This window comes from Aquarana catesbeiana, linkage group LG08, assembly GCF_042186555.1.
Source record: "Aquarana catesbeiana isolate 2022-GZ linkage group LG08, ASM4218655v1, whole genome shotgun sequence".
In the NCBI taxonomy this organism is placed as follows: domain Eukaryota; kingdom Metazoa; phylum Chordata; class Amphibia; order Anura; family Ranidae; genus Aquarana; species Aquarana catesbeiana.
Window position 1 is genome coordinate 296726298 of NC_133331.1, and position 21215 is coordinate 296747512.

Consider the following 21215-nt stretch of genomic DNA (forward strand, 5'->3'; position numbering starts at 1 on the left):
GTATATCTCTTTATAATAGTCCCTGAAGGTTTCTGCCACCTTCTTAGTTGAATATTCTATTTGACCCTCTTTAGTTTGAATTTTTTCTATGAAATTCCTATCTTTTTTTTTCTTTTGGACTATTTTTGCAAGATGTTTGCTCGGTTTATTACCCCATCTGTGTCTCTCCCAGACCATCTTATTCAGTGAAACTCTGGACTCCTGTTCCATTACCGTTTTTAACTCAGATCTTTTAATGACCATCTGATGGTGTATCTCTTGGGGTAACTGACCTATATATTTTTTGTGGGTTTGTTCTAATCCCGTGAGCTCCTCCGTAAATTTTAGGATTTTTTCCTGCCTCTCTTTTTTCTTCCTAGCCCCCATTTCAATCAATACTCCTCTAATGTAGGCTTTATGTGCCTCCCATAATGTTGCCCCTGATATATCCCCCGTATCGTTTACCTCAAAATAATTCTCTAGTTCTTGTCTAATTCTGTTATACCCCTCTACTTCTCTAATCAGCTCCTCATTTAGCCTCCACTGCCCCCTCTCAGCCTGGTCCCTTCCTGACCTCATTTCGATGGTCATTGGTGCATGGTCAGAGTAAGTTATGTTTCCTATCATGGATCCCTTTACCCTGTCAATCCCCTTATGCTCAATTATACCCCAATCAATCCGAGAGTAGGTCCCGTGCACAGGGGAATAGAACGTGTAATCTCTCTTAGTTGGATGTTGAACTCTCCAGATGTCCACCAGTTGCCATTTGGAAAGTATTTGCTTTATCTTCTTTAGATGATTACAGTCCTTCCCCTGGGGATGAGCCGTACTGTCCATACTTGGGTTGAGGCAGAAATTAAAGTCCCCCATCATAATCAAGTGTCCACTCATAAACTCTACTATTTTTCCCAAGATGTTTGCCAGGTACTTCGTCGGATTTTTATTGGGGGCATAAATATTGACTAGGGTAACTTTCTCTTCATTTAAACTACCTCTGAGGCACAGATATCTTCCTTCTGGGTCCACTAACCTTTCCTCTAGCACGAACCTTATTCTCTTTGCGAAACCAATAGCTACTCCCCGTGACCTATTGTAGATAGTATCTCCTTGAAACCAGACCGGGTAGTCCCTCGAGAACAGTCTTAATCGCGATTGGAGTGATATGTGTGTCTCTTGTAGGAACACCACGTCTGGTCCCAATGATTTCAACTCATTAAAAATATTATATCTTTTCCTGGATGTATTTAAGCCTTTAACATTATATGTTGTAAATTTTATTGTTGCCATATCTCTTTATTTAATCCTCCTGAAATCTCCCTTTGACTTAGACCCTGGAGAGTTTTCCCTTTTCCATCGGGATGAGGTTGAGCAAGACCCCTGGTTCCTACTACCCCTCCCTCCCTCCCCTCTATTTCCCCCCCACCCTCTCCATCCCCACATCCTCTACCCGCCCCTCTCCCCCCCAACCCCCACTCCCTCCCCTCTTCCCCCCCCACCCCCCTCCTGGTCCCTACCGAACCCTTAGACCAGTGAGGGTCACTAACATTGTGGCCCAACATTGGTCTCCTCCTCCGAAGGCGGAGTCTAAGGTGCACCGTCCCTACATTTCATATTGCCTTAGCAACCGAACAAGCTAGGCTCTATTTCCACAAATCTTCTCTCTTCCCTAAATTTAATTGAAAATGACCTTTAGCTCCCTCCCCCCCCCCCCAGAACCTCCCCCCACCACGCCCCTCCCCTAGCCCACACTCAGTTCAATCCAGCGTTCCATTGACCAGTCCAGTGTAGGGGGTGCCTGTATCCCCAATTTCTCGCAGAACTCTTCTAGTTCTCCTGGGAATCTTAGACTTGCGGATCTCCCACCTTTCCTACCTACTAGGCAGGCTGGGAATCCCCATGTATACGTAATATCTTGATTCACCATTTGTTCCAGTAGGGGTTTTAGATGTCGCCTTCTCGCCAGTGTGCCTTTAGCTAGATCCGCAAAGACTTGAATTCTTGCTTCTTCGAACTGTAGTGGGGCATGGCCCTTAAGCGTAAACCAGATATTTTCTTTATCCTCATAAAATCTGAACCTCACAATTATATCACGGCTACCTTCAAACCGTCTGGAGTCTAGCCTGCCCAACCGATGCACACGCTCAATTTTTGGGAAGTCTTCTCCTTCCAGCCCCAGAAGTGGGCTGAAGATAGTCGCCACAGTCTTCCTTAGGTCTTCACCCCTATTTTCTGGGACCCCTCTGAGTCTCAGATTTTGTCTACGGTCTCTATTTTCCTGATCTTCCAGCCTGTAGCATACTTTTATCTGATTTTGTTGGGTTGTTTTAAGTTGTTCTTTTAATCCAAAGATCTCCCGTCCTTGCTTATCAAGCTTATCTTCAGCCTCTTCCACTCTTACCAAAAGGTTGCCTAAATCAGACCTCAGCAAGGTGAACTCCGCCTTGATTGATATTTCAAGCGCTTTAAGCATCTCTGCTAATTCGCCTTTTGAAGGCAGTTGTGTGTCTTGTCTATGTTCGTCGATTCTAGATGCTTCCATCGTATTTTCGGCTAATAGCTCCTCCCTGGAGTGATCTGGGGTCATGTCTTCCCTCTCGTTGAGTCCCTTCTTCTTTTTATCTGCTATATTTAATTTTTGAGTCTCTTGCTGGGAGCTCCCCGGGCTCCCCCCTTTCACCATGTATTGCTTGATAGTACTAGCGGGGGTATTGCCAGCCATATTCTCTTTTGGGGTTTTCGGTGGGCCCCCCTTCCCGGCTTTAGCTGAACTGCGACTCATACTTCTCTTCCCACTGTCAAGGCCTGTTTAGTCTTAATCAGTGTGTCCAGAATTAACCGTATTAGGCCAGGCTCCAGGCTTTTTCTGATTAAATACCAGATAGAGTTATACTCAAAGTGCAGGTGCTGGTGTGGTGATGGTACACAATTAAATCAATTAAATCAATGAATGAGCCTCTGTGTGACTGTGCTGAGGTCGTACCTTTATACAATACTGAAACGTAGGGTTCCTATATGCGTTTTCCGCTGGTCTATATCTGGCGTCCGGAGTTAGGTAGATATTGTAGGGAGAGTCCCGTTATGATGCTATATATTTAAAAATTTCTATTCCAATACCACTCACTCAGCCCTATATTTGCTGTATACCACCCTCCATACCCCTCAGACGTATAAATCCTTACAGGGCTTCCTCCCTATATTGATGTTTACAGAAGTATCAACTCTGCTTACAGCATACTCTGGGGTTCGCCGTGTCACACTTTCCCGCTTCTTAGATAAGAAGCCCCTTGGGCAAGAGCCTATGGATGCTGCGGTACTGGTATGCAGGCTTATAAATGGCACAAATATGCCCTAGGAGTTCATGTGCTTCAGAAAAAAAGGGAGAGACAAAAGAAACAGTCCATTGTTCCACCCGGGGATATCAGTTATTCCACTTCAACCCTAAATAACAGTACTCTTATTGTATTCTATTCATTTAGTGTAGTTTATGCAAAAACAGGTTATGCGAAATGATACCAGAGGACCCACTTTCCCTCCATCCGGTTACAGGGATAACAAAGCTGATCTCACATAAGCTTTCTTACATAGTATCCGCCAGCATGCTTCTCCAAACTTGTTTCTGATACACTCTGATACACTCTTACCTTCCGCGTTTATTCGGCTTTGTGAATCTCTTACCACCACCACACTTAGATGTCTGTCATCACTCCATGTTGTTATATGAGATGCTCAGCTGTTGAACTTCCTTGCCACTCTCAGTCTGTGAAGCACCTATCCGCTGACACTTGCCGTGGTGTCCAGCTCGATACTTGACTCATCCACTGACATTGCCTGCAGGGAGGGGGGGGGGGGGCGGGCGGGGGGAGAGCAGGGACTCGGAGCGGTCCGCGGAGTTTGCCGCCCTGTATGTTGCCTCTATCTTCCGGGAGAGGGGCCGGTTCTCAGCACGCCGACCCCCTCTCAATACTCCCGGAATTCTCCGCTCTATCCGCTCCGTCCTGGCATCTCGCTCTGAGTAGGCTAGAGGGAGTCTGACAGAGCTTCAGCGGGACGGCCCACCTCTTACTCCTCCCTTCCCCTAGGACGTCTGACGTCTCACGTCATCCTCCCCCTTGATGCTGTCAAACTGTGTTAACGCTCGACTCTTTGTTTTAAGGATACTGATCTAAGGAGTAACTCTGATAGGGGCACTGATATAAGGGGGAACCTAAAGGAAAATGTAATGTAAGGTGGGACACTGATGGAAGGGGGACTCGGACTGGGACCATGGTGTACAGGGGAGGGTGATGGGGACACTGATGTAATGAGAGACTCTAATAGGAAAACTGTTGTAAGGAGGGATTCTGCTGGGGACAATGATGTAAGGGGAAACTCTGTTTGAGACTTTGATTTAAGAAAGGACTCTGATGGAGACTCTTTGTAAGGAGGGACATTGATGTAAGGAGGGCCTCTAATGGGGATACTGATATGGGAACTGATGTAAGGGGGGACTCTGACAGGGACACTGATATAGGGGAGGACACTAAGGAGGAACTCTGATGGGGACAGTGATGTAAGGGGAGACTCTGATGGGGACACTGATGTAAGGGGGGTAAAATATGCAATGTGGCCCCTCATACTGAAGAGTCTGGACCTTTGGAAGAACCCTGGTTGAGAAAAGCCGGACTATGTAGTGATACCATCTCTAAATGAATGACTTCAGGTTGGAGGTTTGGGTGAGAGGGTTAAATCTGGCCATTTCATTTTGGGGAACTGCAATCAACTTGGTTTAGAGTCAGGATTCTGGCTGATGTCATTGACCAAGATATGGGCATGACCATTTGTGGTGCATGACGTCACCTGGGAAGCCCAAAAGCTTGTTTACAATGTGAAATAAGCTGGCGAACGGGCAGTAAGCTGGCAGTACTGATACCGCCACTAGATGAATGATTTCAGGGTCCTACAGTCGGAGGTTTGATAAGTGGGAGCGCTGGCCAAATCTGACCATTTAATTTGCCCATTCAGCTATGAACAGCTTGGGTTTAGGTTCAACTCATGGTCAGCCCAAACCCAAAACTCATCCCCACTGAGCAACAGAGACTGTTCATTACTCAAAGAACTCCTGGTGGCCTTTGGAAGAACCCTGGTTGAGAAAGGCTGGACTACGTAGTGATACCGCCACTAAATTAATGGCACCAACCACTTGGGTGAGGGAGTTAAATCTGGCCATTTCATTTTGGAGAACTCCAAACAGCTTGGGTTAGAGTCAAATTCATGGTCCATTTGAAGCCAAAGCTCATCCCGAATGAGAGACAGTAACTATTCGATTTTCAAGGAACCCGTAGAAACCTTTGAAGGAACCCTGGCTAAGGATGACTGGACTAGGCAGTAATATATTTCTCTCCCCCTTGGTACGAGTGGAGATGACACCATCTATAAGGATATACAGTACATACACACACAGCACAAGACCGTGTTCACACTACGAGACGTTTCTCGGGGACTGCAGTTCCTCTGACCTCCACATGGTGGTGATCTCATGTCTACCATAGAGACAGCAAATCTCTATGGAAGACAGGAAGTGATGTCAGATACAAACAGGAAGTGATGTCAGGTATAAATAAAAAGTTGGGCAGAGTCGGGAGGAAGTAGAGAGGAGACGTTGGTGGAAGAGGCAGCAGACGAGGTAATAGGATTTTATTTTCGATTTATACCCAGTAACCCCCCCCGTCATGTTCCGTCTTCTTCCTCCATAGTCACTGTGACGTCTTTTATCTCCAGCAGATGATGATACACACATACATAGTGTGGAAACCTAGATTAACCCCTTCAGGGGCAGAACATTTTACTCACGGGGCCGGAACATTTCACCAATTGCGGGGCTAAAGGGGCCACCCGAGTACGCACATCCCTTAACCAAATGTTGGCCTTTTTGTCATATGGGTGGCTGTAAAGTACCAACCCTCCTCCTCCTCCCAGCCATATATCCCGGGCTCTGCTGCCTCATCAGAGCTAGGGTCGCCACCTTAGGTTTAAAGGGGTGAGGTGGCGACCCTAATCGGGGAGAGTGAGGGACAATCGGTGAGCAGCCACTCGCTGATCATCTCAGTTAATTGACTTGCCAACCGTGCCAATTCCGACACTTCGCTCCTACGTGTAAAATTTGACTTTTTATTTTGCTATAAAATTATTTAGAACCCCCAAACATGTTATATATATATATATATTTTTTTTTTTTTAGCAGAGACCCTATAGGATAAAATGATGGATGTTGCAATTTTTTATGTCACACGGCATTTACACAGCGTTTTTCCGACGCAATTGTTGGAAAATTGGGGGGAAAAAAATAAACTTTATTGATTTTTTTTTTTGCACACAAACAAAATATAATACCTATTTTTTTTTTTGTATAATGTGAAAGATGATGTTACGCTGATCGATACCCAACATGTCACGCTTTAAAATTGCGGTACCTAAAATTCTCCATAGGTGAGGCTTTAAACGCCTTTACAGGTTACCAGCGTAGAGTTGCACGGGGGGTCTGGTGGTAGAATTATTGCTCTCATTCTGACATTCCCAACAATACCTCACATGTGCGGTGCGATCACCAGTTAATATGCATGTGGGGGTAACGTAGGCACTATTCCCCCCTCTCACATCCTATTATTGTGTGACCAATACCATCCAAATAATTCTTACTTTCATTTCCCAAAGTTATCCGTCTACAAGGAGACCTGTATAGATCAAATGACGGCACCAATGAGGATGGAGGAGGACCGGAGTCACATGACTGAGAAGATACTAAACCTCACCCTGGAGATCATCTACCTGCTGACCGGAGAGGTGAGGAGGATTCTGGGAGGTCACATGACATCACTCTTATCTCTATTAATAAAACACAGACCTGACCGGAGAGGTGAGGAGGATTCTGGGAGGTCACATGACATCACTCTTATCTCTATTAATAAAACACAGACCTGACCGGAGAGGTGAGGAGGATTCTGGGAGGTCACATGACATCACTCTTATCTCTATTAATAAAACACAGACCTGACTGGAGAGGTGAGGAGGATTCTGGGAGGTCACATGACATCACTCTTATCTCTATTAATAAAACACAGACCTGACCGGAGAGGTGAGGAGGACTCTGGGAGGTCACATGACATCACTCTTATCTCTATTAATAAAACACAGACCTGACCGGAGAGGTGAGGAGGATTCTGGGAGGTCACATGACATCACTCTTATCTCTATTAATAAAACACAGACCTGACCGGAGAGGTGAGGAGGATTCTGGGAGGTCACATGACATCACTCTTATCTCTATTAATAAAACACAGACCTGACCGGAGAGGTGAGGAGGATTCTGGGAGGTCACATGACATCACTCTTATCTCTATTAATAAAACACAGACCTGACTGGAGAGGTGAGGAGGATTCTGGGAGGTCACATGACATCTCTCTTATCTCTATTAATAAAACACAGACCTGACCGGAGAGATGAAGAGGATTCTGGGAGGTCACATGACATCACTCTTATCTCTATTAATAAAACACAGACCTGACCGGAGAGGTGAGGAGGATTCTGGGAGGTCACATGACATCACTCTTATCTCTATTAATAAAACACAGACCTGACCGGAGAGGTGAGGAGGATTCTGGGATTCTAACATGATATTCCTATTGGTTCTCCAATACAGAGATTTCCTCTTGTGAAGTCAGGTGATCATATGACCATCACAGTGCCTCCATGTGACTCCCTAAAACCTGAGAGACACAACATGGAGAAGATTCTAGAAGTCACCAAGAAGATGATGGAGCTGCTGACAGGAGAGGTGAGGAGGATTCTGGGAATTCTGGGACATTATCCAGTAACAGACAAGGGATGTGTCTGGATGGTGACTGTATCATTGTGTGTGTCAGGTTCCTATAAGGTGTCAGGATGTCACTGTCTATTTCTCCATGGAGGAGTGGGAGTATTTAGAAGGACACAAGGATCTCTACAAGGACGTCATGATGGACAATCAGCCGCCCCTCACATCACCGGGTAAGAGGAGACTTTATTGTAAAGGAGAGAGCAGTACGGAGGCTCCACCTAGATCCCCCATCATCTGATAAACACATAGAAACAATGTATTCAGTCAGTGTGTGTGTTTCCTACAGATGGATCCAGTAATGGGAACCCACCAGAGAGATGTCCCCGTCCTCTGTATTCCCGGGATTCCACACAGGAAGGTCACAAGATCCCTCACCATCATCAGGTAGATGAGGAACAATTATCGGTAGTTATGATTTATATACAAGCATTATTGTTACAATTAATGTTTTATTATATATTCAGAGTGGAAAACTCGGAGATGATAATCTTGTTATTAAAGAAGAGTTTCAAGAGGAGGATGAGGAGTATGGAGTGATGGAGGAGTTTTCAGATGGACACAGGGATATGATGGATCCACCTAATACCAGGAACCCACCAGAGAGATGTCCTCGTCCTCTGTATTCCCGGGATTCCACACAGGAAGATCACACCATCCCTCACTGTTACAAGGTTGGTGGGATGGAGAATCTAGAACACAAAAGTGACTTCTGAAGATGAATGAATTCTGTATAAGATGTTATAATCTTACCTTCTCTTGGTTTAGGGTGAAGATCTGATGGATATAAAAGTTGAGGGTAAATCAGAAGAAGAAGAGAGGTATGTGAGGGATGATCAGCAGTCTATGGAGGAGGATGGAATAATAAGGATAATTATAGAGGAGGACACTCCTACAGAGATCAGCACAGGTGGGTCATTAACACTAAATACATTCCTCCACCCATACTGCTCACTGATTGGTCCAGACTAGGGTGATATCAGCCCATAATACCTGTGTTCCCTGTCCTGCACTTTAGATCTTCTTTTCCATCAGATAACCCCCAACCCTGTGCTGCAGACACCATTTATATACACTATATTCCCAAAAGTATTGGCACACCCCTCCAAATCAATGGACTCAGGTGTTCCAATCACCTCCATGGCCACAGGTGTATAGAATGAAGCACCTCGACATGCAGACGCCTTCTACAAACATTTGTGAAAGAATGGGTCGCCCTCAGGTGCTCAGCCAATCCAAGCGTGGTACCGTTCTAGGTTGCCACCTGTGCAATAAGTCTATCCGTAAAATTTCCTTGCTAATTAATATTCCATGGTCACCTGTGAACCACAAAGTAGTAGGCCACGTAAAATGACAGAGCGGGGTCAGCGAATGCGCAGAAGTCGCCAACCGTCTGCAGAGTCAATAGCTACAGACCTTCAAACTTGGTGTGGCCTTCAGATTAGCACAACAACAGTGCATAGAGAGCTTCATGAAATGGTTCTCCATGGCCGGGCAGCTCCATCCAAGCCTTCCATCACCAAGTGCAACGCAAAGCGTCGGATGCCGTGGTGTAAAGCACGCCGCCACTGGACTCTAGAGCAAGAGAGACGTGTTCTCTGGAAAGATCAATCACGCTTCTCTGTCTGGCAATCTGATAGGCGTGTCTGGGTTTGGAGGTTGCCAGGAGAACGGTACTTGCCTGACTGCATTGTGCCAAGTGTAAAGTTTGGGGGAGGGGGGATTATGGTGGGGGGGTTGTTTTTCAGGGGTTGGGCTTGGCCCCTTAGTTCCAGTGAAGGGAACTCTTAAGGCGTCAGCATACCAAGACTTTCATGCTCCCAACTTTGTGGGAACAGTTTGGGGACGGCCCCTTCCTGCTCCAACATGACTGCCCACCAGTGCACAGAGCAAGGTCCATAAAGACATGGAGGAGCGAGTTTGGGGTGGAGGAACTTTCCGCGCCACACTTCCCGATACGGATAAATCCACATCCTGCTCTACAGATTGTATCAAAATGAAGTCTCTACATAATATACGCTACTGTGCAAAAGTCTTAGGCGGGTGTGATGCTGTAAATGAAGAATGCTTTCAGACATCAGAGTATTAATAGTTTATTTTTTTTATCAATTACCAAAATGGAAAGTAAATGAGAAATCCGATCAATATTTGGGGTGACCCCACCCCCTCCTTTGCCTTCATCTAGATAGAGTTGCACACAATTGGTGAAGGAAATGGGCAGGTAGGTTGTTCTATGGACATCTTGGAGAACTAAGCACAGATCTTCTGTGGATGTCGGTTGCCTCGAATCCTTCATCCCAGACAGACTCCATGATGGTGAAATCAGGGCTCTGCAGGGGGTCAAACCATTTCTTCTTCTTCCTTCTTCCTTCTTCTTCCTTCTTCCTTCTTCTTCCTTCTTCCTTCTTCTTCCTTCTTCCTTCTTCTTCCTTCTTCCTTCTTCTTTCTTCTTTCTTCCCCCTTCTTCTTCCTTCCTTCCTTCCTTCCTCTTCCTCCTCCTTCTCCATCCTCCTTCTTCCTCCTCCTTCTTCCTCCTCCTTCCTCCTTCCTTCTTCCTCCTCCTTCCTTCTTCTTCCTTCCTTCCTTCCTTCTTCTTCCTTCCCCTTCTTCCCCTCCCAGTCCCGTGTCCTCTCTGTCAGCCACCACACCAGACCTTTCATCTTGGTTACCGGTGTCTGCTCCAGCCCAAGCACCTGACTTCTCTTCTCCCATTCTTGCTCCTTTTGGTGGCAGATGTTTCCAAGAACTTGCAAGTAAAAAGTAGCTACAGATTGTCTGCACCTGTCTCTATTCATTGGGCCCTGAACTCATATCAAGTATCTGCATTTGTGGACTCTGGGGCGGCCAGGAACTTCTTGGAGTAGTCCTTGGACGCTGAATTGGGCATTCCTCTTGTCCCCCTTGGCAAAGCCCCTCTCTGTATTTGCAGTCGATGGCTCTACTGTGGCCGTAGGACCCCTATGATTCCCAACTACCCCCATAATTATGCATGTTGGTGTTCTTCGTCGTGAGGAAATCTCCTTCCTAAGTCTTCTAATCCCATCATTCTTGGACTGCCATGGTTGCAAAAACATTCGCCTTATTTAGATTGGAACTCTGGTCAGGTGTTTTCATGGGGCACCCAATGCCATCAGACTTGTCTCCCTAAGGTTCTCCCACCTCTCTCTCTGTACCCGCGGCGAAGGTCCCCACTTCTCCGATGCTCCCTCAACATTATCAGATTAGACATGTGCAATTCGTTTAGTTCCGAATTTGTTTTTTAATAAATTTTGACAAATTCGTTAATTCCGAAATTTCCGAATTTTTAAATTTTCGATTTTCCGAAATTTTCAATTTCCGAATTTAGAATTTCTGAAAATTAGAATTTCAGAAATTTAGAATTTTCCGATTTCTGAACTTCCGATTTTCCGAAAATTTGGAAATTCGAAATTTCGGAAGTTTGGAATTTTGGAAATTGGAAGATTCTAAATTTCAGAAATTCTAAATTTTCAGAAGTTCTAAATTTTTGGAAATTTCGGAAATTCGAAAATTGGAAATTGCAAAATTTCGGAAAGTGGAAAATTTCGGAAATTCGGAAATTTGAAAATCCAAATTTTTGGATTTCTGAATTCCGAATTTTCGAGTTTCCGAATTTCTGAAAAAACACATTTTTTGTCAGTGCACATGTCTACTATACAGCTCAAAGCTCCAACTCTGCTACCATCTGGATGGGTAGAGGCCCCAACATCTGCGACCTCTGTACCACCTGAGGTACCAGTTTTCTGTACCCTGTATGCTGAGACCCCAGCACCTTGACTCCCCTCAGCTGCTTTGGACCCTTCCATGGTTCCTACATCAGTAGCTTCAGTGCCTACCCCCACGTTCCTGTTCAGCACAGCCTGTCATGCCCACTGTACAAACTAAAGTCTCGACTTCTTCTATTCCCTTACCTTTTGCTAACAGCCCTCCCAGTCCCGTGTCCTCTCTGTCAGCCACCTCACCAGACCCTTCATCTTGGTTACCGGTGTCTGCTCCAGCCCAAGCACCTGACTTATCTTCTCCCATTCTTGCTCCTTTTGGTCGCAGATGTTTCCAAGAACTCACATCTGACAGCTGGGTTCTACTAGATCTGTGACTCCATTTCACATGTGGTGTTTGGCTTCTCTGTTCAACTTTTTGGGCATCGCCTGCTCCACTGTGGGTTTATATCCTTTTCCCTTCTATTACTTCACAGTTCTCTGAGCTCCAGTTCGCTTGTCTCTTGTGTATCCAGTGCCTGACTACCCCTATATTGACCCCGGCTTTGTTTACGTCTGTGCTTGTTTGCTACCCGTCCTGACCCTGGCTTGTCTCCTGGATTTCCTGTTGTCTCCTGCCGCTTGTACTCTGCTGAAGAAGCAGGCTGGGACTCCACGCCCTGGGGAACCCCGAGTTGGCAATCTACAAGGGCTCGCTATCACAGGCTCTTGACACTGTATGTTTGGGGTGGTTGTCGTGCTGCAGAATACATTTGGAGCCAATCGCACACCTCCCTTATGGTACGGCATGATGGAGAGGTGTCTGCCTGTATTTCTCAACATTGAGGACACCATTGATCCTGACCAAATCTCCAACTCCTTTTCAGAAATGCAGCCTTAAACTTGCAAAGATCCTCCACCATGCTTCACAGTTGGCTGCAGACACTCATTACTGTGCTGCTCTCCAGCCCTACCCCCAACAAACTCCTGCCACAGCCAAATATTTCACATTTGGGCTCCTCAGTCCAAAACTCCTGTTGCCATTTTTCTGCCCCCCTCCCCCCCCCCCAGTTCCAGTGTTTTCCTATGTAGTTGAGTCGCCTAGCCTTGTTTCCACATCAGAAGCTTTTTGGGTGCAATGCTTCCATGAAGACCACTTCTGGCCAGACTTCTCCAGACAGTAGATGGGGGTACCTGGATCCCACTGGTTTCCTTCAGACTTCTCTGGATAGTAGATGGGGGTACCTGGATCCCACTGGTTTCCTTCAGAGTAATCTGGATTGTAGATGGGATTCGTAGGTTTCACTCATTTCCGCCAGACTTCTCTTGACAGTAGATGAGGGTACCTGGGTCCCACTGGTTTTCTCTGGACAGTAGATGGGGGTACCTGGGTCTCACTAGTTTCCGTCAGACTTCTCCAGACAGTAGATGGGGGTACCTGGGTCCCACTGGTTTTCACCAGACTTCTCTGGATTGTAGATGGGGGTACTTAGGTCTCACTCGTTTCCACCAGACTTCTCTGGACAGTAGATGGGGGTACCTGGGTCCCACTAATTTCCGTCAGACTTCTCCAGACACTAGATGGGGGGTACCTGGGTCCCACTAGTTTCCTTCAGACTTCTCTGGATTGTAGATGGGGGTACTTAGGTCTCACTCGTTTCCACCAGACTTCTCTGGACAGTAGATGGGGGGTACCTGGGTCCCACTGGTTTCCACCAGTCTTCTCTGGACAGTAGATAGGTGTACCTGGGTCCCACTGGTTTCCACCAGTCTTCTCTGGACAGTAGATGGGGGTACCTGGGTCCCACTAGTTTCCTCCAGTTCTGTGCTGATGGCACTGCTGGACATCTTCCGATGTGTCTTTCATCTGCTGCATTACAATACATTTCCTTGGCCAACCACTGCGACTACGCTCCTCACTCTTACCCGACCAAAAGGGCTAAAAAGAGCTTGAACAGTACATCTTGAAACCCCAGTCTGCTTTGAAATCTCTGCCTGGGAGAGTCATTGCTGATGCAGTTTTACTGCCTTGTGTCCTGTTGCTGTGCTCAGTCTTGCCGTGGTGTAGGACATGTGACATGAAACAGTCTTCCACAACCTCACCTTTTAGTAGCAGAGTTTGGCTCTTCCTCACCCAGTTTTAAACCTTCTACACAGCTGTTTCAGTTAATGACTGTTTGTTTCAGCCTACAAATGAATTTGATGATCATTTAGCACCTGCTTGGTATAATTGGTTAATAATCTGACTCTAATCCTACAAAATCCCTGACTTTGGGTGAGTGTACAAAGTGTGCGAGTGTAAAGAACTGATGTTGGTTTGAAGGCAAAGGGTCAAACAAATTTTGAGTTTTGATTTTTCTTCTGTTCGCTCACTTTGCATTTTTAAATTGATAAAAATTGAAAAATCTAAATATTTTTGAAAGCATTCTTACCTTACAGCATTTCTTCACACCTGCCTAAAACTTTTTCACAGTACTGTATGCAAGGATTCCTTTCTGCTGATATTGTTCGGCCATCTTCATTTCTCACCCAACGATAGAAATGTGAGGTTCGTTTCATTTCGAACCGAAATTCTGGTGACATTTTCATTATTCTGAGATTCGGATGAATCTGAATTTCCGAATTACAATAGTAACGAATTTAAACAAATAAAATGAAATGACAAAACAAAATTTTGTCCGAAATTTCAGAAATGAAATCTAATTGGAAAACAAATTGAAATTTTAAACATATTGCTGATTTCCTTCAATGTGTATTAGTGTTGAATATACTGTAGCCGTCTTCCAAAATTCAAACTTCGAAAAGAATAGAATAAAACAGAATAGAAAATAAAGGCATAGAATTGAAAAAAAAAAATAGAATAGAATGAATATAGACGTCTTTCGAATTTTGAATTTTGAAAAGAATAAAATACAATAGAAAGAATAGAGTAAACAAAACAGAATAGAATAGAAAATAAAGGAATAGAATAAAGTAGAATATAACTGTCTTCCAAAATTCACTGCTGGTTGGAAAGAAGAAGACGACTGGAGGGAAAAGAACACCGGAGGGAAAAGACGACGATGACGACCAGAGGGATTGGAACACCGGTGGAAGAAGAAGACGACCAGAGGGAGAAGAACACAAAGGAAGAAGACGACCAGAGGGAGAAGAACACCGGAGGAATAGAATAAAGTAGAATATAACTGTCTTCCAAAATTCTTATAGAATAGAACCGGCTATTCTTCAGAATAATTTTGGATTGATTCGGTATTTTCGATTCAAATTCGATTTTAATATTTCAAATCCCGTCAAAACGAATAAACAAAACTAAATTTTTTTTTGTCTTCTTCTTCCTCCGGTGTTCTTCTTCCTCTGGTATTCTTCTCCCTCCGGTCGTCTTCTTCTTCCTCCAGTGTTCTTCTTCCTCTGGTGGTGTTCTTCTTCCTCTGCTTCTTCCACTGGTGCTCTTCTCCCACTGGTTGTCATCTTCTTCTTCCTCTGGTGTTGTTCTCCCTCTAGTCGTTGTCTTCTTCCTCTGGTGTTGTTCTCCCTCTAGTCATTGTCTTCTTCCTCTGGTGTTCTTTTCCCTCCGGTTGTGTTCTTTATCCTCTGCTTCTTCCACCGGTGTTCTTCTCCCTCTGGTCATCTTCTTCTTCTTCTTCCCCCAGGGTTCTTCTTTCTCTGGTCGTCTTCGTCTTCCTCCGGTGTACTTCTCCCTCTGGTCGTCGTCTTCTTCTTCCTCCGGTGTTGTTCTCCCTCTGGTCGTCGTCTTCTTCTTCCTCCGGTGTTGTTCTCCCTCTAGTCCTTGTCTTCTTCCTTTGGTGTTCTTCTCCCTCTAGTTGTCGTCTTTGTTCTCCAGTGTTCTATTCCCTCTGGTCGTCGTCATCTTCTTCCTCCGGTGTTCTTCTACCTCTGGTCATCGTCTTCTTCTTCCTCCGGTGTTGTTCACCCTCTGGTCATTGTCTTCTTCCTCCGGTGTTCTTCTCCCTCTGGTCGTCGTCTTCTTCTTCCTCCGGTGTTCTTCTCCCTCTGGTCGTCGTCTTCTTCTTCCTCCGGTGTTCTTCTCCCTCTGGTCGTCGTCTTCTTCTTCCTCCGGTGTTCTTCTCCCTCTGGTCGTCGTCTTCTTCTTCCTCCGGTGTTCTTCTCCCTCTGGTCGTCGTCTTCTTCTTCTTCCTCCGGTGTTCTTCTCCCTCTGGTCGTCGTCTTCTTCTTCCTCTGGTGTTCTTCTCCCTCTGGTCGTCGTCTTCTTCTTCCTCCGGTGTTCTTCTCCCTCTGGTCGTCGTCTTCTTCTTCCTCCGGTGTTCTTCTCCCTTTGGTCGTCGTCTTCTTCTTCCTCCGGTGTTCTTCCCCCTCTGGTCGTCGTCTTCTTCTTCTTCCTCCGGTGTTCTTCTCCCTCTGGTCGTCGTCGTCTTCTTCCTCCGGTGTTCTTCTCCCTCTGGTCGTCGTCTTCTTCTTCCTCCGGTGTTCTTCTCCCTCTGGTTGTCGTCTTCTTCTTCATCCGGTGTTCTATTCTCTCTGGTCGTCGTCTTCTTCTTCCTCCGGTGTTCTTCTCCCTCTGGTCATCGTCTTCTTCTTCCTCCGGTGTTGTTCACCCTCTGGTCACCGTCTTCTTCTTCCGGAGTTCTTCTCCCTCTGGTCATCGTCTTCTTCCTCCGGTGTTCTTCTCCCTCTGGTCGCCGTCTTCTTCTTCCTCCGGTGTTCTTCTCCCTCTGGTCATCGTCTTCTTCCTCCGGTGTTCTTCTCCCTCTGGTCGTCGTCTTCTTCTTCCTCCGGTATTCTTCTCCCTCTGGTCATCGTCTTCTTCTTCCTCCGGTGTTCTTCTCCCTCTGGTCGTCGTCTTCTTCTTCCTCCGGTGTTGTTCACCCTCTGGTCACCGTCTTTTTCTTCCGGAGTTCTTCTCCCTCTGGTCATCGTCTTCTTCCTCCGGTGTTCTTCTCCCTCTGGTCGCCGTCTTCTTCCTTCGTTGTTCTTTTCCCTCCGGTCGTCTTCTTCTTTCCAACCAGCAGCGAATCCCTCAAGTGCATACTCAGGCCTGGCTCTCCAAGGGGTGTGACCGATGGCAGTGTCAGATCCCACAATAATCACGGTAACAAGTCTGTTAGGAATTGTCTGTAATAGCCGCTGTCACGCAGACAAGAATATTTCAGAGATTTACACTGCAGTAGTGCTCTTTATAGAGACAGAAGTTCTTTAAGTTCTGGTTTAGAACAAATAGAGATAGGCTTATCGTTCAAACTAACATGTTATGTGATAAAAGACAAAGAAAAGGGTGCAGAAAAATATTTACAGAAAAAGATATTGCACCAAAAAAAAGACAATAGTACAACGGGAAACCAATAAAAAATACATCACAAAGTCCTGGGTTCCTCAGGTTCTGGCAGAGTTCAGTCAAGGGAACATAAAAATCAAGCCAACATTTTTGAGTCATTGGCCCTCAAGAAAAATGCCACTTGGTAGATGTTCTTCGTCTTGTTGGTACAAAAGAGCTGTAAAGTTGTATGTAAGTGCTCCCTAGTAACCGGAGGTTGTTGGGGCTTGCTATGGAACTTACCTAGAGGAAGGGACAACTACTATTTTTTTTCCTTGTTATCCAAGCTGAGCAAACAGGGATTTGGCTCCATTTTGCATGTTAGGAGGGGATGTGTGTAACGCCAGGCCCTTTACTAGCTCTACATCACTAATTTAAATTGAGGACATGTTTCACATGAACATTTGCAAGGCCATGCTAAACTCGTGGTTCCAGGCTGGGTCTGGGGAAGATGGCGATGAGTGACAGAGGGGGTGGGGACACTCGTCCTATAATCCCCTCATCACTGTCACTCCTATAAAAGACAGTTCTCGTTGTTTCCTCACTCTCTGACTAAGGTCCATGAATAAAGAAATGAACTGGTAGGAGATCAGAGGACCCATTTACTAGTTACCTTGAGGAGGGAATTGTAAGATCCTCAGTGACAAAGCTGCCTGATGTGGGCGGAGTCCTGGTTTAGGGGAACCAATCAGCTCATGTCTAGTAATAATCTTTGTATTTCTATTTTAGTAGATGGACGGGAGATGAGGAAAACCTCAGAGGATTGTCTCACTTTGTCTCCAGACTGTAAAGTAGAAGATGAGGACATCACACAGTATAGTCCAGGAGAAAACCCGACTACCTCAAATGTCCATCCGGCACCACACAGTGTAGATGGACCATCGTATTCCTCTTATCCTGAGGAACCTCAGACTGTGAGGGACGGTGCCGGACCATCATATTCATCTTATCCTGAGGAACCTCAGACTGTGAGGGACGGTGCCGGACCATCGTATTCCTCTTATCCTGAGGAACCTCAGACTGTGAGGGACGGTGCCGGACCATCGTATTCCTCTTATCCTGAGGAACCTCAGACTGTGAGGGACGGTGCCGGACCATCGTATTCCTCTTATCCTGAGGAACCTCAGACTGTGAGGGACGGTGCCGGACCATCGTATTCCTCTTATCCTGAGGAACCTCAGACTGTGCGGGACGGTGCCGGACCATCATATTCCTCTTATCCTGAGGAACCTCAGACTGTGAGGGACGGTGCCGGACCATTGTATTCCTCTTATCCTGAGGAACCTCAGACTGTGAGGGACGGTGCCGGACCATCGTATTCCTCTTATCCTGAGGAACCTCAGACTGTGCGGGACGGTGCCGGACCATCGTATTTCTCTTATCCTGAGGAACCTCAGACTGTGAGGGAGGGTGCCGTCCTTCCAACAGATAAGAGGTTTTCATGTACTGAGTGTGGGAAGCAATTTCTATTTAAATCCGGTCTTAATGCGCATAAAAGATCTCATACAAGTGAGAAGACTTATTCCTGTCCTGAGTGTGGGAAAAGTTTTTCAAAAAAGTACCGTCTTTACAGACATCAGATGTTTCATTCAGGTAAGAAGACCTATTCCTGTCCTGAGTGCGAGAAAAGTTTTCTTCATAAAGCTTCCCTATTTAAACATCAGAAGTCTCACAAGGGTGAGAAGCCATATTCCTGTTCTGAGTGCGGGAAACGTTTTTTCCAGAAGTGCGATCTTTACAGACATCAGAGAACTCATACAGGTGAAAAGCCGTATTCCTGTCCTGAGTGCGGAAAGTGTTTTTCAAGGACGTCCAATCTTTACACGCATCAGAGATTGCACATGGGGGTGAAGCCGTATGCCTGTTCTGAGTGCGGGAAATGTTTTTTAAAAAAAGCAGACCTTGTCACACATCAGAGATCTCACACGGGGGAAAAACCGTATTCCTGTCCTGAGTGCGGGAAATGTTTTTCAAACACAACCAATTTCTACAGACATCAGAAAACTCACACAGGTGAGAAGTCGCATTTCTGTCCCGAGTGCGGGAAATGTTTTTCAAACAAGTCCAATTTTGACAGACATCAGAAATCTCACACAGGTGAGAAGCCTTTTTGCTGTCCTGAGTGCGGGAAATGTTTTTCACAGAAGTCACATCTTTACAAACATCTGAAATCTCACACGGGGGAGAAGCCGTATTCCTGTCCCGAGTGCGGGAAATGTTTTTCACAGGATTCACATCTTTATAAACATCTGAAAACTCACACGGGGGAGCAGCTGTATACCTGTCCTGAGTGCGGGAAATGTTTTACAGAGAAGGCTCGTCTTTATAGACATCAGCTTTTGCACTTGGATAGGAAGACCTATTCCTGTCCTGAGTGTGAGAAAACTTTTCTTCATAAATCCTCCCTATTCAAACATCGGAAATCTCACACGGGGGAGAAGCCATATTCCTGTTCTGAGTGCGAAAAAAGTTTTTACCAGAAGTGCGATCTTTTCAGACATCAGAGAACTCATACGGGAGAGAAGCCATATTTCTGTACTGAGTGCGGAAAATGTTTCTCAAGGACCTCCAGTCTTTACAAACATCAGAGATTGCACACGGAGGAGAAGCCGTATTCCTGTCCTGAGTGAGGGAAATGTTCCTCACTGAAGTCCTGTCTTCCTGTACATCAGGGGTCCCACACAACCCTCGAGGTGTATTAGTGAGTGCGGGAAATGTCTTGTATACGAATGTTGTTGGACATGTGGGGAAGAAGCACACCCTGATATACACCTCAGATATACTCCATGGCTGATCTTCATCATGGAAGAAACAGTTGATAAGGAGATCAGAGATCACCAAAGACATGGATGAAGTGTTGTACTGTGTTGGCCATTGATAGCAGGAGAAAAATAAAAATGGAGTCATTACCTCTCATTGGCTGAGTACATTTTGTGGTGTAAACTCTTGCAAGAGGTCTGTTTTCTCAAGTCGTCTTCCAGGACGAAACACGATAACCCCACCACTTAAAAGGCGGTCCTCTAGGCCTTTTAAAATAAAAATGGAGTCATTACCTCTCATTGACTGAGTGCATTTTGTGGTGTCAATTCTTAAAAGAGGTCTGTTTTCTCAAGGCGTCTTCCAGGACGAAACACGTTAACCCCACCGCTTAAAAGGCGGTCTTTTAGGCCTTTTAAAATAAAAATGGAGTCATTACCTCTCATTGGCTGAGTACATTTTGTGGTGGAAGATTTCACAAACACTTTTAGTTTTAGGGATTTATTTATAAAAAATATTTTGGATGAATGTCGATTGGAAAATTTAAAATCCGGGCAACAAATGCTGTGACAAATTCCTAGGCCGCGTACACACGATCGGACATTCCGACAACGAAATCCTGGATTTTTTTCTGAAGGATGTTGACTCAAACTTGTCTTGCATACACACGGTCACACAAATGTTGTCAGAAATTCCGATTGCCAAGAAGGCGGTGACGTACAACACGTACGACGAGCCGAGAAAAATGAAGTTCAAGAGCCAGTGCGGCTCTTCTGCTTGATTCCGAGCATGCGTGGAATTTTGTGCTCCGGAATTGTCTACACACGATCGGAATTTCCGACAACGGATTTTGTTGTCGGAAAATTTGAGAACCAGCTCTCAAAACTTTGTTGTCCAATGGAGCCTACACACGGTCGGAATTTCCGACAACAAGCTCCCATCGAACATTTGTTGTCGGAATGTCCGATCGCGTGTACATAGCATTACTGTTTCTTTGCTTAATACAATGATTTCCTATGATCATCAGTTCCATCTAGTGGTCATAATATGATTTTTTTCCTGATGGAGTAGATTTGGAAAAATATCTCCATTATGGCCAGTCGATGGAGCTGATGATATTCTAGAAAAAAACATTCCCCTCTGGGTGATAAATGTACATTACGGGGATTTTAGTAAACTTTGTAGCAGATTCCTTTTTTTTTTTGCTCTGTAGAAATAGATGTTTGCTTCACTATGTCCAATGGGAGGAGCTCTATCAATGTTCTAATGAGGAAAGCTGCTGGGTCTGCATCCCATTTCTTAATGGGAGAAGGACCCCCTTATATCAGTGGTCAGTGTAGTGGCCCCTTACATTGGTGACCAATGGGAGAAGGACTCCCTTATATCTGTGGTCAGTGTAGTGGCCCCTTACATTGGTGACCAATGGGAGAAGGACCCCCTTATATCAGTGGTCAGTGTAGTGGCCCCTTACATTGGTGACCAATGGGAGAAGGACTCCCTTATATCTGTGGTCAGTGTAGTGGCCCCTTTCATTGGTGACCAATGGGAGAAGGACCCCCTTATATCAGTGGTCAGTGTAGTGGCCCCTTACATTGGTGTCCAGTAGGAGAAGGACCTCCTTAT

General features: G+C 45.5%; 1 protein-coding gene across 1 annotated transcript in view; it reads left to right on the forward strand.

Moving 5' to 3' along the window:
* The window catches only part of LOC141105477 (uncharacterized), a 38029-nt gene extending 17547 nt beyond the window's left edge, over nt 1-20482 (forward strand). The window contains exons 3-6 of the mRNA XM_073595329.1: nt 3210-3295; nt 8297-8365; nt 17489-19082; nt 19335-20482. Coding sequence (XP_073451430.1) covers nt 3210-3295; nt 8297-8365; nt 17489-19082; nt 19335-19465 — 1880 coding nt within the window. The 3' untranslated portion in view covers nt 19466-20482. The remainder of the gene's footprint in view (nt 1-3209; nt 3296-8296; nt 8366-17488; nt 19083-19334) is intronic.
* The last annotated feature ends 733 nt before the right edge of the window (nt 20483-21215 follow it).